General features: G+C 46.3%; 1 protein-coding gene and 1 non-coding gene across 3 annotated transcripts in view; both read left to right on the forward strand.

The window, feature by feature from the left end:
- On the forward strand, positions 1–137 carry LOC119943038. The gene has a single exon (XR_005455524.1). It is a non-coding gene; the product is annotated as a small nucleolar RNA SNORA7 (small nucleolar RNA).
- Positions 138–14,777: 14,640 nt separating this feature from the next.
- The window catches only part of HECTD4 (HECT domain E3 ubiquitin protein ligase 4), a 227,360-nt gene continuing 214,424 nt past the window's right edge, over positions 14,778–27,713 (forward strand). For both annotated transcript variants that reach the window (XM_038763449.1, XM_038763450.1), the window contains exon 1: positions 14,778–14,954. In XM_038763449.1, the coding sequence (XP_038619377.1) occupies positions 14,778–14,954 (177 nt within the window). The remainder of the gene's footprint in view (positions 14,955–27,713) is intronic.

Consider the following 27,713-nt stretch of genomic DNA (forward strand, 5'->3'; position numbering starts at 1 on the left):
CCCCTCTCAGCGTCGCACCTGGAGAGTTTCCAGTACTCTGCCAGTCTCGACTGTGGGAGGGAGAGTCAAGCAGAGGCCTACCCATTCCATTCCTAGCTTGGGCAGTGGCTAGCGAGTGGAAGGAAATCGAAACAAGTCAAAACTCACCTTTGCTGGACAGCAGTTGCGTGGGAGAGAGTCGAAGATGGAGACTCAAGTGTATTGCGTGGAAGGAGGCAATGGTAAACCACGTCCGGATTTTTAACCAAGAAAACTCTCTGGAAACACTACCAGAACAATCGCAGATGGAGGTGGGGCATTCTCGGAGAGATGTGTCCATGGCATCACTATGGGTCAGAGATGACACGACAGCACAAGTGCTTAGTATAGCGCTCTGCGCACAGTAGGTGCTCAATAAATGCCCCCCATCTTACCTCCTTCCCTTCCCCACAGCACCTGTATATATGTATATATGGTTGTACATATTTATTACTCTATTTATTTATTTATTTATTTATTTATCTTACTTGTACATTTCTATCCTATTTATTTTATTTTGTTGGTATGTTTGGTTCTGTTCTCTGTCTCCCCCTTTTAGACTGTGAGCCCACTGTTGGGTAGGGACTGTCTCTATGTGTTGCCAATTTGTACTTCCCAAGCGCTTAGTACAGTGCTCTGCACATAGTAAGCGCTCAATAAATACGATTGATTGATTGATTGATTGAATAAATGCCACTGATTGATTGATCGATTGATTGATTGAAGGAGCAACTTAGTCTGTGGTTTCCAGACTGCAGAATTCCCTTGCAACTGGAAGGGGATCATCATCATCATCAATCGTATTTATTGAGTGCTTACTATGTGCAGAGCACTGTACTAAGCGCTTGGGAAGTACAAATTGGCAACATATAGAGAGAGTCCCTACCCAACAGTGGGCTCACAGTCTAAAAGAGTCTAAAAGGGATGAGGAGAAAAGATACGTGGCTCAATCCTATAAGAAGTCAGCATTTTGGAAAGATCTCCCCTGTCCCCAACTCCCGTTGTTGGGTAGGGATTGTCTCTATCTGTTGCCGAGTTGGACTTTTCAAGTGCTTAGTACAGTGCTCCGCACACAGTAAGTGCTCAATAAATTCAACTGAGTGAATGAATGAACTTGAGGCTATAGCAGAGCCCAACAGAGTGGCAGGAGAATGGGGAGCAGGAGGGGAGAAAGGAAACTAGGAAGAAAAGCTGGAAAACTAATCTTCCTTTAAGGTTCAGGGGAGTTAGCAGGCATAATGATGGCATTTAGTAAGTGCTTACTATGTGCAAAGCACTGTTCTAAGCTCTGGGGAGGTTACAAGGTGATCAGATTGTCCCACGGGGGGCTCACAGTCTTAATCCCCAATTTACAGATGAGGTAACTGAGGCACAGAGAAATTAAGTGACTTGCCCAAAGTCACACAGCTGGCAATTGGCAGAGCTAGGATTTGAACCCATGACCTCTGACTCCAAAGCCCGTACTCTTTCCACTGAACCACGCTGCTTCTCTAGACATAGGGAGAAGTCATCTGAGAATAGCAGAGGGTTGTTTTTTTGAATGGTATTTATTATGTGCTTACTGTGTGCCTGGCACTAAACTAATAAAAGCTAATCAGGTTGGACACCGTCCATTTCTGACATAGGGTTCGCAGTTTTAATCCCCATTTTATAGATGACATAACTGAGACACAGAGAACTTAAATGATTTCATTCAATCATATTTATTGAGCACTTACTGTGTGCAGAGCACTGTACTAAGTGCTTGGAAAGTACAATTTGGCAACAGATAATAATAATGATAATAATAATGGCATTTATTGAGCACCTACTACGTGCAAAGCACTGTTCTAAGCGCTGGGGAGGTTACAAGGTGATCAGGTTGTCCCACGGGGGGCTCACAGTCTTAATCCCCATTTTACAGATGAGGGAACTGAAGCAGAGAGAAGTTAAGTGACTTGCCCAAAGTCACACAGCTGACAATTGGCAGAGCTGGGATTTGGACCCATGACCTCTGACTCCAAAGCCCGTACTCTTTCCACTGAGCCACGCTGCTTCTCTAGACATGGGGAGAAGTCCTCTGAGAATAGCAGAGGGTTGGTTTTTTTAATGGTATTTATTATGTGCTTACTGTGTGCCTGGCACTGAATTAATAAAAGCTAATCAGGTTGGACACCATCCATTTCTGCCATGGGGCTCACAGTTTTAATCCCCATTTTATAGATGACATAACTGAGACACAGAGAACTTAAATGATTTCATTCATTCATTCAATCGTATTTATTGAGCGCTTACTGTGTGAGGAGCACTGTACTAAGTGCTTGGAAAGTACAATTCAGCAACAGATAATAATAATAATAATGGCATTTATTAAGTGCTTACTATGTGCAAAGCACTGTTCTAAGCGCTGGAGAGGTTGCAAGGTGATCAGGTTGTCCCACGGGGGGCTCACAGCCTTAATCCCCATTTTACAGATGAGGTAACTGAGGCACAGAGAAGTTAAGTGACTTGCCCGAAGTCACACAGCTGGCAATTGGCAGAGCTGGGATTTGAACCCATGACCTCTGACTCCAAAACCCGTGCTCTTTCCACTGAGCCATGCTGCTTCCAGCGCTTAGAACAGTGCTTTGCACATAGTAAGCGCTTAATAAATGCCATCATTATTATTATTATTATTCTCTAGAGACAATCCCTACCCAGCAACGGGCTCACAATCTAGCAAAGTCAACCAGCAGACAAGTGGTGGAACTGGGATTCGAACGCTCAATCACTGATATTTATTGAGCGCTCTGTGCGCAGCACTCTAGCAAGCACTTGGGAGAGCAGAATCACCATCATCATCAATCGTATTTATTGAGCGCTTACTATGTGCAGAGCACTGTACTAGGCGCTTGGGAAGTACAAATTGGCAACATCTAGAGACAGTCCCTACCCAACAGTGGGCTCACAGTCTAAAAGGGGGAGGCAGAGAACAAAACCAAACATACTAACAAAATGAAATAAATAGAATAGATATGTACAAGTAAAATAAATAGAGTAATAAATATGTACAAACATATATACATATATACAGGTGCTGTGGGGAAGGGAAGGAGGTACAATGCAACAGAATTAGCAGACACCTTCCCTGCCCATAATGAGTTTACAGTCTAGAGGGGGATTAGAACCCAGGTCCTGGCTCTAACCATTAGGCCACGCCGCTGAAACCGTGAAAGTAAAGTGGGACTGCACACAAAAAAAAAACCAGGGCTGGTGTTGCCGATCTGGCGTGGAAAAGGGGACGCTTTCTTCCCTCCGTCCCCCATGGCTCCCCCATGGCTCCCCCATTCCCCCTTTTAGACTGTGAGCCCACTGTTGGATAGGGACTGTCTCTATATGTTGCCAATCTGTACTTCCCAAGCGCTTAGTACAGTGCTCTGCACACAGTAAGCACTCAATAAATACGATTGATGATGATGATGATGGCTCAGGTCCCGTGTGGCAGTGAGCCAGGCAACCAGGTGGCCAACAGCCGTGCCATCTGCTCCCACAGAGAGCCCGGCACCCGACGAGGTGCGGGGGCTGCTCCGGGGTGAGAAGGGAGGGTGGAGAGGCGGGCCTGTGGTCCTGCTGCTCCAATTTTGATGGAGTACACTCTCCCACGTGCTTAGTACAGTGCTCTGCACGTAGCAAGCGCCCAATAAATACCACCGATTGACACGGCTCATCGGACTGGTCCGGTTGGGGCCGTCAGTCGATCGTGTTTGTTGAGCGCTTACTGCGTGCAGAGCACTGTACTGAGCACTTGGGAGAGTACAATAGCGACAAGCTAGCTCTCTTCCTCCCTTCATAGCCCTACGGAGAGCTCACCTCCTCCAGGAGGCCTTCCCACCCTGAGCCCCTTTTTTCCTCTCCTCCTCCCCATCCCCCCATCCTACCTCCTTCCCCTCCCCACAGCACCTATATATCCTCTATTTTACTGATACATATTTACTATTCTATTGATTTTGCTAATGCTGTGCATCTAGCTTTAATTCTGTTTGTTCTGACGACTTGACACCTGTCCACATGTTTTGTTTTGTCGTCTGTCTCCCCCTTCTAGACTGTGAGCCCGCTGTTGGGTAGGGACCATCTCTATATGTTGCCAACTTGTACTTCCCCAGCGCTTAGTACAGTGCTCTGCACACAGTAAGCGCTCAATAAACACGATTGAATGGATGAATGAATGAATTCTTCAGGCCCGCAGAACTCGCCCCGGCCCGGAGACTTGCTGGGCAGCTGGATGAAGGCGAGCAGCTCTCTCCCCCCGGCCCGCAAACGCTCCCTACCTGGCATCACCATAAAGCTGCAAGGGGACACAGTGGGTAGAGGGCACAGGAAGGCATTGAAAAATAACTAAAGGCCTGGTTGTTCCTGGAAGAGAAAAGTTCTCCTTTCACTTAATCTCTCATCATCATCATCAATCGCATTGATTGAGCGCTTACTATGTGCAGAGCACTGTACTAAGCGCTTGGGAAGTACAAATTGGCAACATCTAGAGACAGTCCCTACCCAACAGTGGGCTCACAGTCTGAAAGGGGGAGACAGAGAACAAAACCAAATATACTAACAAAATAAAATAAATAGAATAGATATGTACAAGTAAAATAAATAGAGTAATAAATATGTACAAACATATATACATATATACAGGTGCTGTGGGGAAGGGAAGGAGGTAAGATGGGGGGATGGAGAGGGGGGCGAGGGGGAGAGGAAGGAAGGGGCTCAGTCTGGGAAGGCCTCCTGGAGGAGGTGAGCTCTCAGTAGGGCCTTGAAGGGAGGAAGATGTCCCGCTTGGGGCTTAGCATGGCTTAGTTTACAGAGCACAGGCCTGGGAGTTGGAAGAATCTGGGTTCTAATCCTGGCTCTGCCACATCTGCTGTGTGACCTTGGTCAAGTTACTTAACTTCTCTGGGCCTCAGCTACCTCATCTATAAAATGGGAATTAAGAGTGTGAGCCCCATGTGGGACAGGGACTAACTTGTATCTACCCCAGCCCTTAGAACAATGCTTGGGACATAGTAAGTGCTTAACAAGTACCCATTATCATTATCATGATTAATAATTTTACAGATGAGGTAACTAACAGAGAAGTTAGGTGATTTGCCAAAGGTCACACAGCGGACGGTGGTAGAGCCGGGATTAGAACCAAGGTCTTTCTGACTGTCAGGCGTGTATTCTATCAACTAGGGCATGCTGCTTCTCATTGCTCCGCATGTAGTAATAATAAAGCGAATACCCCTAACTTGCACTTTTCTCTATGAAGTCTCTGAGACTATGAAAGGTCCCATCGCCTCGTTAGATTAAATATTGACAAATTCTCCATCTAATTAGGGAAAAGTCATACTGAAAAGAAAGTTATTGGATGTAGGATGGGATCAGCTTTTCTCATTAGTTTTACATGTTATTTCTAAAGCATTTTGTAAGTGAATAAATCCTAATGCACAATGTAGGGCGATATCTATTACAAATTTATTCCAAACAATAGCATGGGAAATGAACTGAGGCCGAATCTCTAGATTATAATAAGGTTTAAGTTTTCCTCCTCCTCATTCTAGTGAGGATTAGGGTGGCCACTGACAGCCCTCCCATATGTCAACAAAGAGGGGCACTTGATGTCACACATATTATGCTGGGCACGCCATAGGTCATGTTGGGTGCCATTTTGCAAAATGATGTGGATTTTTACCTAATCCTACGACATTTCTTTGGGCTGACCCCCGAACCTCCCACTCGATCCAGAGCCTTCGCGTTCCCCAGACCAGCCCGAAGTCAGGTACAGTGTCGGAGCCGTGGAACTCGGGGGGCCGGGGCCGCAAAGAAGGGAAGCTGGAGACCAGAAATAAAAGAATAAAAATAAAATAAACCTCAAAAAAAACCCGTAAGCATCTGGTACTGGATCCTAGCCAGACAGAGAACAAGCCAGATGGAAACAGGACCGTCCAGTAGGAAACTGGATGACTGGCCAGTGGCCAAGCTTTGGCAGGCAAGAATAAATCCTCCTCCCGTCATACCGGAGAAGACGAAAAATGATTTTTTTCATTCATTCATTCATTCATTCATTCAATCGTATTTATTGAGCACTTACTGTGTGCAGAGCACTGTACTAAGCGCTTGGGAAGTACAAGTCGGCGACATATAGAGACGGTCCCTACCCAACAGACTGGAAAAGAGAAATAAGGATAGAGTTGGGGTTAGAGGATTCGCTAATTACTGACATCGAGTCAGTTACTCAGACCCAAGGAGAAGGCCTCTCCTTTTCCATAAATTTTCCGAAATGTGAGCAATTTGGAAATTCCCGATCCGGTCTCCCTGCTCTCCAAAAGGTGGCGTTTGTGTACCTCCAGCTAAAGGTTTGAAGGGGGAAAAAACAGAAGATTTGCTAACGCTGAAGACTTCAATCATACTCCTTGGGCTTTTTTTTTATATTCCCTGAGGAGGATGAACCCCTTCACTGTAGCAATTTGCATTTTGTCTGTTTTTCAAATCCCTTTTTCACTCTGCTTATCTTCTACCCCGGATTCCTCTTTCTTCAGAAGCTCTCTTTCCTGGCCCCCCTCCCCCAGCAAACGCAATCTGGGTCAGGAATGATTTTCGCAGAAATTAAAATGAACGAGATCCCGTTAGGTCATTTCTCAAGTAAATCTGGAGAGGGATTTGTTTCTCCTCAATGTGAAATATGAAATGATCCATCTCCCGGTCGATTCTGTCCTTTGGCCATTTGTCGGATGCGCGCGTTTTTTTCTTCTCTGTGGTCTTTTGAAAGGCAGCTAAATGAACGTGGCTGTCTTTGTCTAGTACCACCAACTTCAATTTACAGTATAGGATGGGGTTATCGAGCACCATTTTATCCCTGTGTCCGCTGCATGCTCAAGTCCGGTTCTCGTATGGGTCTCAAAATAATTTGGCTCGGTCCTCTGCTGCTTGGGAGCCAGCAGGGAAAACAGACATTGTCTGCGGCCTCTGGGGATCCTGCAGGGCCTGGGCCATCAGCATGGAGAAGCCGTGCGGCAGAAGAGGCAGGGAAGAGATAGACTCCATCTTTAATAAGCTTTCACTTTAGTAGGTATGCCATTCCCAGTGGAACATTGAGCAAAATCAATCTTTTCCTTCCTTCTGCCTTCTCGTGCTTCCTTTTCCCTACTATCCCCAACATAGCCCACCAACTCAGTCCTCTCTTTCTGCCGCTACCCCTCTTCCCCGCTTACCCTATCCAAAAACAACACCGAGCAAAGAAAACAACAAGAAAAGATGCAGTTATTTTTCTCTCTCTCCTTTCCCTTTCACCCCTACCTTGTTGTGTGTGGTCTGGAACCGCTCTTGCGGTTACTATTTAACAAAACACTAGACTCTCTGAGTGTGTGCAGCTGCATTTTTTCCTGTATCCTTTTGTAAGCTTCTCAGGACAAGGACTCGGACTTTGATTCTTCTGTCTTCCTCTCTTGAAGTGCCTAGAGCAGTGCTGTTTGACTAGAAGGTATTCAGTAAATATTAATTCAGAGGCCTCCTGGAGAAAACAGTCTTGCAGGTGCACGGGACTATAGTGCCCTTGGAAGCATTACAAAACTGGTCAAAATGTCCTAGCTCTGACTTTGGAGGAAGTAACCTTGGCAGTAAGTCATTAAAAAGGATAAAGCAACTGGATCTGATGTTATTACTGAAAAAATTACAAGCAAAGAGAGGAGCCAATCTTCAGATGCTTGCATGAGTTCTTCCTCAACCAATAGAAGATGGAGGAAAAATCAATGTAAGCACCATATTCAAGAAGAAATGGGAGAAATCTGACTGGAAGCTACAGGGGCTATTCACTACCTTCTATTTCTAGCTAAAACTCTTTCATTAACACTATTGTAGAACATATTCTACTATATTCGATTTCACTCACTACATACCTTCAGACTAAAATACAGTACAAGCAGATAGGAACTTCTCTACACAATAGATATGGGGAAAATGTACAGAACAAAATTAAGACTTTAATACTGTTTTCTGCAAAGCATTTGACATCATTCACAGACCTGGGCTCTACTAAATGTTCAGGAAATTTTGCCACCCTAAGAAATTCATCAAGATCCTCAGTTGCCCTGTGTGATGGTACTTCATTCAATTCATTCAATCATATTTATTAAGCGCTTACTTTGTGCAAAGCACTGTACTGTCGATCATCATCCATCGACCGTATTTATTGAGTGCTTACTATGTGCACACCACATAGTTGATCATCTGCTTGTCTGCCCTTTTCCCCTTCATAGTCAGATTGTAGCAGGGCTATGTGGTAGATCTAGCACAGCTCAGTGGAAAGAGCCGGGGCTTGGGAGTCAGAGGTCATGGGTTCAGATCCCAGCTCCGCCAACTGTCAGCTGTGTGACTTTGGGCAAGTCACTTCACTTCTCTGTGCCTCGGTTACGTCATCTGTAAAATGGGGATTAAGACCGTAAGCCCCCCCGTGGGACAACTTGATCACCTTGCAATCTCCTCAGCGCTTAGAACAGTGCTTTGAAAATAGTAAGTGCTTAACATATGCCATTATTCTTATTATTCTTATTATTATGCCAGCCTTTCTGGAGAATTCCAAGAAGGATCTGCCAACTGGAAACAGATGGCACTTCTGGGAAGCTCGGAAACCGGGAAAGTATTCCATCCGAGGCTATAAAACATCATCTAGTCTTCGAGAGAATAATTTAGAAACTGTTACATGCAGACCACCAAGCTTTAGAGCCACAAAAGTATATTGTAAGTGCTCAAAAACCATCGACTGATGGAGCGTGAACTGCTATGCAGATTCAGCACTATGGGCTGACAATAAGTCTGAAGAGAACCCAGTGTACCTTCCTCCACTTGGAAACCATCTTCGCAACTAAATATTTTCACCAGCATCACAGAACTTAGTGCTGTTATTAAATTCTGGCAGCGCGTTGTTCAACAATATCAGGAGAGATGAAGTAGAAAATAGAAGAAAGAAGGCCAACAGGGCTTTTGGCAGATTGACAGAGTGCGTTGGCAACAACAGAGCATCAAGTTCCATACCAAGTTGAAAATTTACAAAGTTCTTCTTCTGTGAAACCAGCCCGCACTAAAGAAAACACGTTCAGCTTCTAAGACGGTTTCATCAGCGGCAGCCTCAGTCAGTGGTATTTCTGCAGGGAACGTGTCTACCAACCCTGTTATATTGTATTCTCCCAAGCGCTTCTGCATGCAGTAAGCATTCAGTAATTATGATCGATTAATTTGTTCAGAGCACTTGGGAGAGTACAGTATAGTTGGTAGACACAACCCCAACAAATACAAATTTGTACATGTTTATTACTCTCTATATTATATATATTGTTAATTGTATATATTTATATTTTATTTATTTTATCGATATATTTACATTTTATTAATGATCTGTCTACAGCTATAATTCTATTTATTCTGATGGTATTGACACCCGTTTACTTGTTTTGTTTTATTGTCTTTCTCCCCCTTCTAGACTGTGAGCCCGTTGTTGGGTGGGGACCGTCTCTATATGTTGCCGACTTGTACTGTTAAGCGCTCAATAAATGCGATTGAATGAATGAATGAATCCCTGCCCTCAAGGAGCTTACTGTCCAACATCAATTACAAACCACGTCCATCAAGTGGCAGGATAGGAGTACTAGTCCACAGTCCTGAAAGAAAATTAGCTCATCAACACTGAGACAATATGCCACATAGCTTCACTGGGCAGGACACAAATAATGGATGATAGCAGGATACCCAGTTGGTTGCCGATTGGATGCTGGCCGGATCATATTTTGTCTCAACTACTGAAGCAGACCATTCATTCGTTCATTCAATCGTATTTATTGAGCGCTCACTGTGTGCAGAGCACTGTACTTAGCACTTGTATAATGGGATTTGTTAAGCGCTATGTGCAAAGCGCTGTTCTAAGCGCTGTGGGGGATACAAGGTGATCAGGTTGTCCCACGTGGGGCTCACAGTCTTAATCCCCATTTTACAGATGAGGTCACCGAGGCTCAGAGAAGTCAAGTGACTTGCCCAAGGTCACACAGCAGACATGTGGCGGAGCTGGGATTCAAACTCATGACCTTGACTAGACTGTGAGCCCACTGTTGGGTAGGGACCGTCTCTATATGTTGCCAACTTGTACTTCCCAAGTGCCTAGTACAGTGCTCTGCACACAGTAAGCGCTCAATTGATTGATTGATTGATTGACCTCTGACTCCAAAGCCGTGCTCTTCCCACTTAGGTACATAGTCATAATTTATTTTCAAGTCTGCCTCCCCTTCTAGACTGTAAGCCCCTTGCGGGCAGGCAATATATCTACCAACTCTGTTGTATCGTATCCCCCCAGACGTTCAGTGCGGTGCATTGTGAGCCCCCCGTGGGACACCCTGATCACCTTGTAACCTCCCCAGCGCTTAGAACAGTGCTTTGCACCTAGTAAGCGCTTAATAAATGCCATCATCATCATTATTATTATTATTATTGCATACACTAAGCACTAAAATACCACCGACAGATCAATCTCCCTGCCTGCACCCTTGCCTCTCTCCAGTCCAAACTTTATTCTGCTGCACATATCGTTTTTCGAAAAAAAACCCATTCTGCACGTTTCCCTTCTTCTCCTCAAAAACTTCCAATTGTATCTCCACATCAAGGAGAAACTCCTCACCGTCCATCTTTAAGGCAATCAGCTCTCTCTCTCCTTTCTCCTCTCCCACTACGACTCAGCCTGCACACACGTTCCTCTAACACCAGCCTGCTCTCTGCCTTGCTCTTTTCTCTCTCAATCAATCAATCAATCAATCAATCAATCAATTGTATTTATTGAGCGCTTACTGACTCTCTTTGTCAAGCCCTTGCTCACGTCCTTCCTCTTGCCTGGGTCTCCCTCCCTGTTAATATCTGGCAGATTCCTTCATTCGTTCATTCAATCGTATTTATTGAGCGCTTACTGTGTGCAGAGCACTGTACTAAGCGCTTGGGAAGTCCAAGTCCCTACCCAACAGCGGGCTCACAGTCTAGAAGGGGGAGGCAGACAACGAAACCAAACATATTAACAAAATAAAATAAATAGAATCAATATGTCCAACTAAAATAAATACATAAATAGAGTAATAAATAGGTACAAACATATATACAGGTGCTGTGGGGAAGGGAAGGAGGTAAGGCCGGGGGGATGGGGAGGGGGAGGAGAGGGAGAGGAAGGAGGGGGGCTCAGTCCGGGAAGGCTTCCTGGAGGAGGTGAGCTCTCAGTAGGGCCTTGAAGGGAGGAAGAGAGCTAGCTTGGCGGGTGGGCAGAGGGAGGCCATTCCAGGCCCGGGGAAGCTGAGGGTGAGGAGTTCCTAGACTGTGAGCCCGTTGTTGGACAGGGATTGTCTCTCTTTATTGCTGAATTGTACTTCCCAAGCGCTTAGCATCGTGCTCTGCACACAGTGAGCTCTCCATAAACACGATTGAATGGATGAATGAATGAATAATAATAATAATAATGATGGCATTTGTGAAGCGCTTACTATGTGCAAAGCACTGTTCTAAGCGCTGGGGGGGATACAAGGTGATCAGTTTGTCCCACGTGGGGCTCACAGTCTTAGTGCTCCAGCGCTTAGAACAGTGCTTTGCACATAGTAAGCGCTTAATAAATGCCAGTATTACTATTATTATTATTATCATCATCAATCGTATTTATTGAGCGCTCACTATGTGCAGAGCACTGTACTAAGCGCTTGGGAAGTACAAATTGGCAACGTATAGAGACAGTCCCTACCCAACAGTGGGCTCACAGTCTAAAAGGGGCTCACAGTCTAAAATTAATCCCCATTTAATTAATTAATTAATTAATAATCCCCATTTTCCAGATGAGGTAACTGAGGCCCAGAGAAGTGAAGTGACTTGCCCAAAGTCACACAGCTGACAAGTGGCGGAGGCGGGATTTGAACCCATGACCTCTGACTTCAAATAATAATGATAATAATAATGATGACATTTGTTAAGCACTTACTATGTGCAAAGCACTGTTCTAAGCGCTGGGGGGATACAAGGTGATCAAGTTGTCCCACGTGGGGCTCACAGTTTTAATCTCCATTTTACAGATGAGGGAACTGAGGCTCAGAGAAGTTAAGTGACTTGCCCAAGGTCACACAGCAGACATGTGGCAGAGTGGGATTCGAACCCAGGACCTCTGACTTCAAAGCCCGGGCTCCTTCCACTGAGCCACGCTGCTTCAGACTGTGACCCCCCAAGTGGGACCATCTGATTACCTGGTATCTACCCCATCGCTCGGAACAGTGCTTGGCACAGAGTGGGCGCTTGACAAGAGTCCCTGGAAAGAGAAAAGGGTGGGGAGGGAGGGGGCTAAAATTGGAAAGTACAATTTGGCAATAAATGAGCGACAATCCCTGCTCAACAACGGGCTCACAGTCTAATAGAGAAGCAGCGTGGCTCAGTGGAAAGAGCCCGGGCATTGGAGTCAGAGGTCATGGGTTCAAATCCTGCCTCGACCAATTGTCAGCTGTGCAAGTCACTTCACTTCTCTGTGCCTCAGTTACCTCATCTGGAAAATGGGGATCAAGACTCTGAGCCCCCCGTGGGACAACCTGATCACCTTGGAACCTCCCCAGCGCTTAGAACAGTGCTTTGCACATAGTAATTGCTTAATAAATGCCATCATTATTATTATTATTATTATTATAGAAGGGGGTGTGGAGACAGACATCAAAACAAGCAAACAGGCTAAAACAGATAACTGTGAGCCCGCTGTTGGGTAGGGACCGTCTATGTATGTTGCCAACTTGGACTTCCCAAGCGCTTAGTACAGTGCTCTGCACACAGTAAGTGCTCAATAAATATGATTGAAGGAATGAATGCATGAATAGACAGGCAAAACTGAGGCCCAGAGAAGTTGAGTGATTCGTCCAAAGTCACACAGCTGACAAGTGGCAGAGGAACAGAGGGGCAGGGTCTGGAGCAGGGGCAGGGGATGGGCCTGGAGCAGAGGGGCGGGGCCTGGAGTACAGGGGCAGGGGATAATAATAATAATAATAATGATAATAATGAAAATAATAATAATGGCATTTGTTTAGTGCTTACTATGTGCAAGGCACTGTTCTAAGCGCTGGGGCGATACAGGGTGATCAGGTTATCCCACGTGGGGCTCACAGTCTTCATCCCCATTTTACAGATGAGGGAACTGAGGCTTAGAGAAGTGAAGTGAGTTGCCCAAGGTCACACAGCAGACATGTGGCAGAGCCAGGATTCAAACCCATGGCCTTTGACTCCAAAGCCCGTGCTCTTTCCACTGAGCCATGCTGCTTCTCACCCTGGAGCATTCATTCAATCGTACTTATTGAGCCCTTACTGTGTGCAGAGCACTGTGCTAAGCGCTTGGGAAGTACAAGTTGGCAACATGTAGACATGGTCCCTACGCAACAGTGGGCTCATTCATTCATTCATTCATTCATTCATTCAATTGTATTTATTGAGCGCTTACTGTGTGCAGAGCACTGTACTAAGCGCTTGGGAAGTACAAATTGGCAACATATAGAGACGGTCCCTACCCAACAGGGGGCTCACAGTCTAGGAGGGGGAGACAGACAACAAAACAAAACATATTAACAAAATGAAATAAATAGAATAAATGTGTACAAATAAAATGAATAGAGTAATAAATACGTACAAACGTATATGCCTTGAGTAGAGGGGCAGGGGATGGGCCCGGGAGCAAGGGGCGGGGCCTGAGCTGAGGGGCGGGGCCCGTATTGGGGGCGGGGCATGAGCGGAGGGGCGGGGCCTGTATCAAGGGGCGGGGTCAGAGCAGTGGGGAGGGGGCGGGGTCAGGGGCGGGGCCACGTCGGGGGCGGGGCCTGAGCAGAGGAGCGGGGAGAGGAGCAAGGGGCGGGGCCTGTACCATCAGGGGGCGGGGCCTTTATCAGGGGGCGGGGCCAGCATCAGGGGCAGGGTCCGAGCAGAGGGGCGTGGCGAGTAGCAAGGGGCGGGGCCTGAGCAGAGGGGAGGGGCCTGTATCAGGGGGCGGGGCCTGGAGTAGAGGAGCAAGGGATGGGCCCTGGACCAGGGGGCGGGGCCTGAGCCTGAGCAGAGGGGAGAGGCCTGTATCAGGGGGGCGGGGCCTGAGCAGGGGGGCGGGGCCTGTATCGGGGGCGGGGGTCCGAGCAGAGGGGGAGGCCCGAGCAGAGGGGCGGGGCCTGCACCGGGGGCGGGGCCGGAGCAGAGGGGCGGGGCCGGGCGTGGAGGAGCAGGGGCGGAGCTTGGATCGGAGGGGCGGGGCCTGAGGAGGGGGGGGCGGGGCCTGGAGCAGAGCGGGGGGAGCCCGAGAGCGGGCCTGCGCTCAGGGGGCGGGGCCGGGGCTCAGGGGGCGGGGCCTGGGCCCAGGGGGCGGGGCTGGGAGCAGGGGGGCGGGGCCGGGTCTCAGGGGGGCGGGGCCCGCATTGTCCGCTTCGCGCTGCCCGCCGGGAGCCCCGCCTCCAACATGGCGCCTCAGTGACAGTTGGCTGAGGAGAGCGGGAGGCGGCTCCGGCGGGGGATCCTGCGGCGGCGGCGGCGGCCCCTTCTCCTCCTCCTCCTCGTCCTCGTCCTCGTCCTCCCGCTGCCACCGCCGCCGGTGCCTGGGGGGTGTGCGGGTCCGGGGGCCGCCATGGGCCGTTAGCCGCGGCGGCGGCGGCGGCGGCGGGGCCCGGCCCTCCGTCCGGTCCCGGCCGTGTCCCCCCGGCGGTGTCCCCCGGGCGGTGTCCCCGGGGCCGGGCGGGCGGGCGGGCGGGGCCATGGGGTCGGCGGCGGCGGCGGCGGCGGCGGCGGCGGCGGCGGGGGACTCGGCGCAGTGGCTGTCGGTGAAGGAGGAGACCATCTTCCTGCACGACGGCCTCATCCGCGTCACCGACCTGGCCGAGCTGCCCAGCGAGATCCTCGGGGGCCCGGAGCCCGCGGACACCGAGCTGGAGGTCAGTGACAGGCCGCGCGCACCCTCCGCCGCCGCCGCCGCCTCCGCCGCCGCCTACTGTGTGCCGAGCATCCATTCATTCATTCATTCATCCCATCGTGCTGATTGAGTGCTTACTGTGTGCGGAGCATTCATTCATTCATCCCATCGTGCTGATTGAGTGCTGACTGTGCGCCGAGCATTCATTCATTCATCCCATCGTGCTGATTGAGTGCTGGCTGTGCAGAGCATTCATTCATTCCTCCTCCTCCTCCTCCGCGTACTGTGTGCGGAGCATTCATTCATTCATTCATCCCATCGTGCTGATTGAACGCGTACTGTGTGCCGAGCATTCATTCATTCATCCCATCGTACTGATCGAGTGCTGACTGTGTGCGGAGCATTCATTCATTCCTCCTCCTCCTCCTCCTCCTCCTCCTCATCCGCCTACTGTGTGCGGAGCATTCATTCATTCATCCCATCGTACTGATTGAACGCTTACTGTGTGCCGAGCATTCATTCATTCATCCCATCGTGCTGATTGAGTGCTGACTGTGTGCAGAGCATTCATTCATTCCTCCTCCTCCTCCTCCTCCTCATCCGCGTACTGTGTGCGGAGCATTCATTCATTCATCCCATCGTGCTGATTTAACGCGTACTGTGTGCGGAGCATTCATTCACTCATCCCATCGTGCTGATTGAGTGCTGACTGTGTGCGGAGCATTCATTCATTCCTCCTCCTCCGCGTACTGTGTGCCGAGCATTCATTCATTCATCCCATGGTGCTGATTGAACGCTTACTGTGTGCCGAGCATTCATTCATTCATCCCATCGTACTGATCGAGTGCTGACTGTGTGCGGAGCATTCATTCATTCCTCCTCCTCCTCCTCATCCGCCTACTGTGTGCGGAGCATTCATTCATTCATTCATCCCATCGTACTGATTGAACGCTTACTGTGTGCCGAGCATTCATTCATTCATTCATCCCATCGTACTGATTGAGTGCTGACTGTGTGCAGAGCATTCATTCATTCCTCCTCCTCCTCCTCCTCCTCATCCGCGTACTGTGTACGGAGCATTCATTCATTCATTCATCCCATCGTACTGATTGAACACTTACTGTGTGCCGAGCATTCATTCATTCATCCCATCGTGCTGATTGAGTGCTTACTGTGTGCAGAGCATTCATTCATTCCTCCTCCTCCTCCTCCTCATCCGCGTACTGTGTGCGGAGCATTCATTCATTCATCCCATCGTGCTGATTGAACGCTTACTGTGTGCCGAGCATTCATTCATTCATTCATTCATCCCATCGTACTGATTGAGTGCTTACTGTGTGCGGAGCATTCATTCATTCCTCCTCCTCCTCCTCATCCGCGAACTGTGTGCGGAGCATTCATTCATTCATTCATCCCATCGTACTGATAGAACGCTTACTGTGTGCCGAGCATTCATTCATTCATCCCATCGTGCTGATTGAATGCTTACTGTGTGCCGAGCATTCATTCATTCATCCCATCGTACTGATTGAGTGCTTACTGTGTGCGGAGCATTCATTCATTCCTCCTCCTCCTCATCCGCTCACTATGCGCCAAGCGCTGCGCCCAGCGCCGGGGCCACGGGACGCACGCCGATCCCCTTGTCCCACGTGGGGCTCTCACAGCCTTCACCCCCGTGATGGTGATGATGATGATGGCATTTATTAAGCGCTTACTATGTGCAAAGTGCCTTTCAAAGCGCTGGGGAGGTTACCAGGTTGTCCCGCGGGGGGCTCACGGTCTTCATCCCCATTTTACAGATAAGACGGAGGAGGACCCTCCCCGCTCCCCCTTCACCCAGCGCTTAGCACAGTGCCTTGCACATAGGAGGCGCCCAACAAATGCCATCTTGGATATTCAGTCTTTCGTGTGCAGGGCATTCACTCATTCGTTCCGTCGTATTGATTGAACGCTTACTGTGTGCAGCGCGTTCATCCAGTATTATTGACTGAATGCTTACTGTGTGCAAAGCATTCATTCATTCATCCAATATTATTGACTGAACGCTTACTGTGTGCAGAGCGTTCATTCATTCATCCCATCGTACTGATTGAACGCTTACTGTGTGCCGAGCATTCATTCATTCATCCCATCGTACTGATTGAACGCTTATTGTGTGCAGAGTATTCATTCATTCATCCAATATTATTGACTGAACGCTTACTGTGTGCGGAGCATTCATTCATCCCATCGTACTGATTGAACGCGTACTGTGTGCGGGGCATTCATTCATTCATCGCATCGTATTGATTGAACCCTTACTGTGTGCAGAGCATTCATTCATCCAGTCGTATTGATTGAATGCTTACTGTGTGCAGAACATTCATTCATTTAATCTTATTTATTGAGCGCTTACTGTGTGCGGAGCATTCATTCAATCGTATTCATTGAGTGCTCACTGTATGTAGAGCATTCATTTATTCAATCGTATTGAGCACTTACTGTGTGCAGAGCATTCATTCATTCATTCCATCGTATTGATTGAACACTTACTGTGTGCAGAGCATTCAGTCATTCTATCGTATTTGCTGAATGCTTATTGTGTGGGGAGCATTCATTCATTCAATCGTATTTATTGAGCGCTGACTGTGTCCGGAGCATTCATTCATTCAATCGTATTGAGCGCTGACTGTGTGCGGAGCATTCATTCATTCAATCGTATTGAGCGTTTACTGTGTGCAGAGCATTCATTCATTCATTCAATCGTATTTATTGAGCGCTTACTGTGTGCAGAGCATTCATTCATTCCATGGTATTGATTGAACGCTTACTGTGTGCGGAGCATTCATTCATCCAATCGTATTGATTGAATGCTTACTGTGTGCGGAACATTCATTTATTCAGTCGTATTTACTGAACGCTTACTGTGTGCTGAGCATTCATTCATTCTGTCGTATTGATTGAGCGCTTACTGTGTAGAGCATTCATTCATTCAATCGTATTGAGCGCTCACTGTGCAGAGCATTCATTCATTCAATCGTATTTATTGAGCGCTTACTGTGTGCAGAGCATTCATTCAATCGTATTGAACGCTTACTGTGTGCAGAGCATTCATTCATTCATTCAATCGTATTTATTGAGCGCTCGCTAGGTGCAGAGCATTCATTCATTCATTCTATCGTATTGATTGAGAGCTTACTGTGTGCAGAACACTGGACAAAGCGCTTGGGAAGTACAAATCGGCAACAGATAGAGACGGCCCCTGCCCAACAACGGGCTCATAGTCTAGAAGAGCATTGGGCTAAGCGCTTAGCACTCTTCCCCACGTCCCCCCCGCTTTCCTCTCGGGGGCCCGGAGCCATCCGCGGCCTCCGAGCCTGCAGAATTATCCAGTTGCCAAATTGTACTTTCCAAGTGCTTAGGACAGTGCTCTGCACACAGCAAGCGCTCAATAAATGCGAATGAATGAATGATCGCAACCCCCACCCCCGGATCATCACCAGGGCCGCACCATCTCCTATCTGTCCTCTGTTTCCTCCACGTTCATCATCCGTTACTTTAATTAGATTGTATCAAAGGAGTTTATCGAAGGACATTCCTTCTAGACTGTGAGCCCGCTGTTGGGTAGGGACTGTCTCTATATGTTGCCAACTTGGACTTCCCAAGCGCTTAGTACAGTGCTCTGCACACAAGCGCTCAATAAATACGATTGATTGATTGATTGAAACCATTATCAGTCCCTGGATGTGCCGTGACAGCCTCTTCCCCCCCGTTTCTCCCGCCGCCTCCATACGCACAGGCAGGTCCTGTCCGGGGTATTTTCTTTGAGTCTCCAGTTGGGCTTTTTGTTTTTTGGTTTTCTGTGTTTGTTTTTTTTTCCTTCCCCAGCATCTTACGGGTGGGGATCCTAGGCAGCGGGATGGAAATCCCCCTCACTTCCTCCGTCCAGTATCCTGCAACCCATTGCAACCATCCTCTCCCCTCTCTCCCTTTTTGTGCCTTCTGTTGACATGGGGGTCTTTGTCAGAGAGCGTTCTTGGAGCCAGCAAAACTGGCCCGGGGGCTCCTTGCGAGCAGGGAATGTGTCTGTTTGCTTTTATATTACACTCTCCGAAGCGCTTAGTACAGTGCTTTGCGTGCCGCAAGCGCTCAAATGTCCCAAGCGCTCAGTACAGTGCTTTGCGTGCCGCAAGCGCTCAAGTGTCCACCCCAGTACAGTGCGTGGCATAGAGTAGGCACTTAACAAATGCCATTACTATTATTATTATTATAAATACGATTGAATGAATGAATGAATGAATGGACAGTTCAGCCCCAGCCACATTTCCCTGCAACGGTAGGTGACCGCCCCAGTACAGTGCGTGGCATAGAGTAGGCACGTAACAAATGCCATTATTATTATTATTATAAATACGATTGAATGAATGAATGAATGAATGAATGAATGGACAGTTCAGCCCCAGCCACATTTCCCGGCAACGGTAGGTGAGGCATGTAGTGCTCAGCGCTTAGAACAGCCCTTAGCACATAGCACTTAACAAACATCATCATTATTATTTAGGATTTGGGGGAAGCTTTGACTGAGAAGAGGGGCGTCATCTGGAATCCACGCTCGTTGTGGGCAGGGAACATGTCGACCAACTCTGTTACGTTATATTATACTCTCCCAAGCACTTAGTACAGTGCTCCACACACAGTAAGCGCTCAGTAAATACCACTGATTGATTGAGGCGCAGCAGTCCCTGCAGGCCTGGCAACCAGTTCAGTTTTGGCCGCAGAAATCGAAAGGCGATTTAAAAAAATATGAACTTTTGGTGTAATCAGACCAGCATTATTTGGAAAAGCACCATTCATTTTTGACCAAATAGAGAGGGGGGGTGCTGTCCATCGTTGACATAAGATCGATTTGCCACTGGTTCTGCTGCTTTCCCCTCTCCCTCCCTCCACCCTTCATGGGGTGACATTTTGATGTGTAGGTAGCAGTGACTGGATGTGGTGAAATTCTTCTTGTCACAAGCTCTCTTGGTAAGGCAGAAAGGGGATGTCTCGTCGGCTAGCTGTAAAAAGGAATGTCAGAAATCCTTTGTGTTTTGTGGTCAGAGTCCACTTGGCGGACATTTAGAAATGACTTTTAAACCCATTACTGTATACGTTTCTGCAAGTCGATGGACCCTAATTGCTATCTCATAAATGAAAGAATACTGGGGATAGTGACAATATTCAGGTGCGTTTCTCCCCGAAGTTGAAGCTATCTTAATTCTACTTTGGCAAAGCTTTCGTTTTCAAGTAATAAAATCTTGCTTTCTCCCCCCTCGCCCATCCTCCCCGAGAAAGGTGGTTTGAAAATTGACAAGCAGTTATTGAGGGGCAGAATCTCCCCTCAGTAACTCACTTTCCCATGAAATGTCATCATGGAAGAACTGGATTAATATTCCTTTGTATATGTGGTAGCTTGAAGTCATGGTTTCTGGGGGCTAGAAATTTTAGTTCCCTGAAAATGTAACCTTTACAAATCTCTTACCCATTTAGCATTTTCTTTTGCCTTTGTGAAATGAACAATTGTCTCTTCCTCACTCAACGTTGAAGTTGTCTTAATTCTACTTTGGCAAAGCTTTTGTTTTCAAGTAATAAAATCTTGCTTTCTCCCCCCTCGCCCATCCTCCCCGAGAAAGGTGGTTTGAAAATTGACAAGCAGTTATTGAGGGGCAGAATTTTGGTTTTGCAGAAAATATTTAGGTTTATTTACATTTGAATAATCAGTAGGCCAAAAAGAAAATGTACTAGTTGTTGCTTTTTTTTTTTTTTTTACATTTGGCAAAGGCTTTTTTAAATATCAATCAGTAGAACAAGAAGAGGATCTTAGGGGGCTTGGACACTTTTAACCTTGGTTGTGTATATGGTACTCGATTATGAGAGTACAATCTTTTAGATTATGGATTTATCCATTTGAAGTGGAGAGAAGTTGGCAGTTCTGGCCTAGAGTGTAAAAACCAGTGCTGATTTTATCCATTACAATGTGATTTATTGTCCAGCATTCCAGCTAGCCATTTGCCTATGGCTAGTACAAATTTACGGTTGGCAGTTGTAAAGAATGATGAATTAACTTTATTCTTTGTAGTATGGACTACAAAGGGGGAGTGTTGGGGGCTGGGAAGAGGAGCTGCTAAGCATTTTTTTTTTGTGGGTTAGTAAATGTTTTGTGTGTATTTGCAAGGCTGCTCTCTACATATGTATGGAAAAGGGATTATAATTTTTACAAACAAATGGGTTGCCAGGGCATTTTTGCCTTGCATATATGGGTACTATTCAGAGTATTTTTTAAAAATTCTCCAAATGCAAATAGAATTGAATGTCAACTTTTTCTCCTTTGTCTTTTGGCATTGGAGAAAAATATACGGAGGCATTTTGATCCCCATTCAGATTTTTAAAAGTCTCCTGTGTACCCCTGAAGAGCACATAACTAAGTCATTCATGTTTAAGATCTATGATGGCAGATTTTCTAAGCTATGAATACCTGGAGCAAAGAATGTGTTTGAAACTTTCTTTCAGTGAATCCAAAATGGCAGATTTGTGTGTGAACAAAAATTCTTGGTTTAGATTTTTGTCAAGTTTCCTAAAATGGACACCAGCACCTATTTATAAAAAGCCATTGAAAAGAGGAGTTGTTGGCATAAAGGGAGAGTGTGCTGAAAAATATTTCATTGAGGCAAATTAAGGAATAAATAAAACACAATGGTATGTGGTGGTGCGTGGCAGTGTCTGGCTTTTGGAGGGCTCAAGTTGTTTCCCATCTCTTAATACATTTTTCTTCAGTGCATCTGTGAAGCAGGTGGGGGCAGATGCTATTTCCCTATTTTATGGACACGAAAATTGATGCATATGGGAGTTAAGTGACTTGCCAAGGTCACAGAGGAAATGGAGGAACCATATATTTTAATTGATTTTTTTTTCTTGGTTTATTCATGGGCTCAAAAAATGTAGAGGATGCTAACCATTTTAATACTTAAGGACAAAAGGGATAACCGGGACAGATGTATGTAGGAGAGCTGTCATTAGTTTCGGAGTCCATCGCCAAAGTTTTAATGCTATGAATCCTCACGTATCCAAGTGGAAGTTTTTGAAATGTTTTGGATTCACATTGACCTGTCGAGGGATACCCGCCCACCCTTGGGTTAGAGCCGTTCTTTTCCGAAAACTGTGATTTGAGATGGGGAAGGTGGTCTTTTAAGCCCAAGTCAGTAACTCACTTTCCCATGAAATGTCATCGGGGAAGAACTGGATTAATATTCCTTTGTATATGTGGTAGCTTGAAGTCATGGTTTCTGGGGGCTAGAAATTTTTGTTCCCTGAAAATGTAACCTTTACAAATCTCTTACCCATTTAGCATTTTCTTTTGCCTTTGTAAAATGAACAATTGTCTCTTCCCCCCTCAGCGGTATTGCTGGAAAGTTAAATGTGATGATGTTTTTAAAGCAGATTTACGTCTTTGAGAAGAAAGGCGCTATTTAAAGCGATGGTGGCTGGCATCATCTCCGCGTTCTCCAGTCGTGTGGCAGACCTGGACTAAATACGTGCCTCAAATTGGACTTGCGTTTTGAGTGAAGTGGTAGTTCGATCGTCTTGAGTGTTGGATTGTTGGGCCAGATCTATCCGGAGCAAGACTGGTTTTGAATTTATTTTTTCCCCAGAAAATCCCAGCAGGAATGTTGGAGGGGGGATTTGCGGAGTGAAAGCTCCTCAACGTAGCGAGCGAATGCTCCTCATAGTACTGGTCTATCTCACTGGTTCTGAGTAGCCCCTTGCTTAGCAGCTCCTTAGAATTTGCAGCCAGCCGTGGTCAATATGACTTAATCGGGCCCTCTGGGGCCAGTCAAGCTTTGTGAATAGTACAGTAGAAATGACTATCATTTCATAATTATCTTGAGATAACTGGGCATATTCTTGGCAACATCTGGAAATTTTATCCCACCCTTGGACTGTCCTTGTTATAAAATTTTTTTTTAGGTAGGAAAACAAAAAGTTTTGATGAATTTTCAGCTTCGAATCATGCTGAGCAGTCACAAAGGATGGTCCTGTAGTCTGGCAGCCTCATTCATTCATTCAGTCGTATTTATTGAGCGCTTACTGTGTGCAGAGCACTGTACTAAGTGCCTGGAAAGTACAATTTGGCAACAGATAGAGGCAGCCCCTACCCAACAATGGGCTCACAGTCTAGAAAGAGGGGGACAGACAACAAAACAAAACAAGTAGACAGGCATCAATAGGATCAGTATAAAGAAATAGAATTTTAGATATATGCACATCCTTAAAAAATAAATAGAATAATAAATGTACATATAAACACAAGCTCTGTGGGGAGGGGAGTAGAGCAGAGGGAGGGAATAGGGGCAATGGGGAGGGGAGAAAGAGCAGAGTAAAAGGGGGGCCCAGTCAGGGAAGGCCTCCTGGAGGAGGTGAGCCTCCATACGTGCCTTCTGTTCCTGACCTCAGTGTTTCTGGTAGGTACTGCGTGACAGAAGGTGTAAGTAGTTGTCCTCCTCAGTGCTGAAAACCATATTATTTCCCATTATCTGGTTGCAGTGAGACACTTGTGAAGGCAAAATGGTGGGGGCGGGTCAGTTTTAAGGTGTTGGCTTAATCGATGGATAGCTTTCCATAACAAAAGTAAATGAGATTAGCCATAACAGTTCTTGCATGTAGAGTACTTTACCTTGCCGTGCCTTATGTTTTGGCAAAATTAAGAGCTCTACAAGCCAGCCAATTTGAAACCTAGATGATACATTCAACCGAGAGCAGGAAGAGCCAGAGCCTAGAAATGTCGGAGAAGCAGAACTTTGAAGGATTGAAACCTGCTCTATCTGAGGTCTGTCACCTGGTTTCAGAGATTCAGCTCTTGTGCGTTAGATCCCCGTTCTCTTTTTATCCAGTTATGCCCTGATTCCAGCTTCATTTCCATATCGAGGCAGGGGGGAGCCAGGACTGCTTGTTTGACGATGGTCTGGGGACCCTGCCAACGGCCAGAGCTCTGCGGGCAGAGCGCAGAAATATGTTTGGCTCCTGAACTGTTCTGGTGCACAGCAGTTGGAGTGCAGGGGACTCTGTAACCAGATTTCCGTAATACTTGCTAACCTTAAAAATGCTAATTAAATGGATAGTGCCTCAGTTTTATAGCACATGTCAAAAAAAAAAATAGCAAAACAAAACTAGAATTTAAGGTGGCTGGGTATCTGCTCTTCTGAAAGTTTACTGTGAGGTAATCCTAATTTCCTGACCTACCCTTATCTCCACTCAGCATGTTTGCAGAAAAACTGGCACAGACGGCTACTCTGTGGTGGGGAGAAATTTCTGGTTTATTGCTCCCGTGGACCAGTTGGATCCGTAGAGTTTCCACTCAGAATTGCAGTTGGCTGAATTACCAGGTCTGAGCCTCGCATGTAGCAAAAGAAGAATTAAGGATGATGAGCATGTGTGCATTCATTCCCGGCAGATAACCATGAATACAGCATTGAGGTTAAGTTTTACACCCACAAAGATAATGTTGTGTTTTGCTGAGTCTGTTACTTATACGGACTTGGTTATCCAGTATGGCAGAGGTGACTGTGTCTTGGGACAGTCTAGAAAACTTATCTTTTGCCTCCACGCACGATGCCGCTTTACTGATTTTGGTTTTTTTGGCCACTTTTCAAAAAATGAAAATATTAAAGGACCATCTGCGGTCTTTAGGCATTATCTTCAAAACATCGGTAAACTGTTAGAAAGGTGGTACCTTTCTCCTCCTCTTCCCCTGCTTGCTTAGAGTGGATGTTAAAGGAGCTGGAGTATTTAAACTAGAGAAGAGAAAGCTGAGGAAAGATTGGATAGTTCTCCTGTATATGAGGGGGTATTCTCTGTTGAGGTGTTTAAGAAAAAAAGGTTGATGGTTTTAGACTGCTTTTAGACCCCTTTTAGACTGTGAGCCCACTGTTGGGTAGGGACTGTCTCTATATGTTGCCAACTTGTACTTCCCAAGCGCTTAGTACAGTGCTCTGCGCACAGTAAGCGCTCAATAAATATGATTGATGATGGTGATGATGATGATGGTTGCCCCTCCAGAAAGGGTGGACTATCCTAGCGGGGTCTCTGACCCTGTTGGCCTGATGGGGGGTTAAAGAGTGGAAGGTCCATCCATAAACCTCTCCAATTCCTGAATTGACCCTCTGCCATCACTCTCTCATCCCTTCCAGCCACACTCCGGCTGGCCCGGACACGAGGCCACTTTATTCCAGGTGAGCAGGATTCCGGGCGGCAGGGAATGGGCAACTTGGTCGGAGGGCTGCTCCTGCCCCCCCGCTAGACTGTAAGCTCCTTGTGCGCAGGGAATGTGTCTGTTATAGTGTCGTATTTTGTCCTCTCCCAAGTGCTTAATACAGTGCTCTGCAAACAGTAAGCGCTCAACAAATACAATTGTTCTCTGTCTCCCCCTTTTAGACTGTGAGCCCAATGTTGGGTAGGGACTGTCTCTATATGTTGCCAATTTGTACTTCGCAAGCGCTTAGTACAGTGCTCTGCACATAGTAAGCGCTCAATAAATATGATTGATTGATTGATTGATCTACTGGAGTCCTGCTCACCCAGAAGGGCAGAGCCTGCAAGAAAATGGAGTTGTCCGAATTAGTCTGATCTGAGGGAAGGCCCTGATGTATAGAGAAGCAGCATGGCTCAGTGGAAAGAGCGTGGGCTCAGGAGTCAAAGGTCATGGGTTCTAATCCCGGCTTTGCCACTTGTCAGCTGTGTGACTTTGGGCAGGTCACTTAATTTCTCTGTGCCCCGGTTACCCCATCTGTATAATGGGGATTGAGACTGTGAGCCCCAAGTGGGACAACCTGATTACCTTGTGTCCCCTCCAGTGCTTAGAACAGTGCTTGGCACATAGTAAGTGCATAACAAATACCATTATTATTAGCATCATCATCATCATCAATCGTATTTATTGAGCGCTTACTATGTGCAGAGCACTGTACTAAGTGCTTGGGAAGTACAAATTGGCAACATATAGAGACAGTCGCTACCCAACAGTGGGCTCACAGTCTAAAAGGGGGAGACAGAGAACAAAACCAAGCATACTAACAAAATAAAATAAATAGAATAGATATGTACAAGTAAAATAAATAAATAGAATAATAAATATGTACGAACATATATACATTAGCAGTAGTAATATTATTAGTATTATAACAATGCCTGGAAGTATAACAGTCAGTGGTATTTATTGAGCACTTACTGTGTGCAGAGCACTGTACTAAGCACTTGGGAGAGTACAGTACACAGAGCGCATAGATATGATACCTGCCTACAAGTAGCTTACAATCTACAGGGGGAGGCAGACACTAAAATTGGCTAGGGTTAGAGGAAAGACGGAAAAGGAACAGACTAGAATGATCTCTTAATCATGCCAGGCCAGTGCTTCTGGTTGGAAACACTTGGCATTACATATTGTCTTGTCTCATGCCGTCGAGTCGTCTCTGACACCACGGACACATCTCTCCCAGAACACCCCACTTCCACCCGCAATCATTCTGGTAGTGTTTCCATAGAGTTTTCCTGGTCAAAATATGGAAGTGCCTTACCATTGCGTCCTTCCACGCAGTAAACCCGAGTCTCCGCCCTCAACTCTCTCCCATGCCACTGTTGCCCAGCACAGGGGAGTTTTGACTTGCTTTGATTGCCTTCTGCTCGCGACTCGCTGCCCAAGCTAGGAATGGAATGGGTATACCTCTGCTTGACTCACCCTCCCATAGCCAAGACTGGCAGAGTACTGGAAACTCTCCAGGTTCGACCCTGAGAGGGGTGAAGAGTTGCATCTAGAGTAATAAAATGGGAGCTACCAGTTCTAAATGCCATTTTTTCCCTATTGCCGTGCAAATTATTTCTTAACGCATCTTGAAAACTTTGGAGGACCAGATTCTATAGATGGTGCTTTTTTGCTTCCTTTTTCCTCTTTCTCTTCTGTAACCCTGTCAACAGATTCATTCAATTGTATCTATTGAGCGCTTACTGTGTGCAAAGCACTGTAAGAGTACAATACAGCAATACACAGAGTTTACTAAAGAAAAAAAAACATGGAAAATTTTCCCTCGTCAAAATAAAAGCAAAGAGCACTTCAAAAAAGACCTAAATTGGGTAGAAAACGACCCATTCTGTTGTCAGTTTTTAAAAATCACCTATCAGAGAAATGTTAGCTAGGAAAGGTTTCCTTGATTGACCCCACTTCTAGTGATTACCATTGACTCTCCTCCTAGAAATTCCCTCTCTGCTCATCAGCAGGCCTAATTTATGCATTTAAATGTTAAAGTCAAGTTTCCTTTTCCACTGTAATTTCTATACTGCATTCTTCCTCTTGCATCACATATCGTGCAGTTAAGTCAAAGTATCAGTTTTCCCCATATGTAAGTCAGTGGAGTTTAAATTTGAAAAGAAATCATAATCTGCCGAAGCCAATCTTTTCCCATTAAAGTTTACAGTTCATTGAAAATTTTGGCATTTTTTGCGTTCTTGTGGGAAAGTGGGTCATCTGAAGCTAGAGAAATAATTTAACTCATTTTATTTCAGTGCCTTTTAATGGTAGTGCATACTTGTTTTAAGCAGTTGGCTTCAAGCAATAACACCTACTATCTCTGGAGAGAATACATTTATCCTGTAAAAAAAAATCTGAAATGTATTTTGTCTGCAGTTTAAATATCTAGGGCTATCAATGTTCCTTTGAATTCCCTCCCCCGCCACCCCGCTTCTACATGGTTGTTTAAAAGATGCTCTTCCTCCCCAA

The sequence above is a fragment of the Tachyglossus aculeatus genome, chromosome 21, assembly GCF_015852505.1.
Source record: "Tachyglossus aculeatus isolate mTacAcu1 chromosome 21, mTacAcu1.pri, whole genome shotgun sequence".
NCBI classification, from domain to species: Eukaryota; Metazoa; Chordata; class Mammalia; order Monotremata; family Tachyglossidae; genus Tachyglossus; species Tachyglossus aculeatus.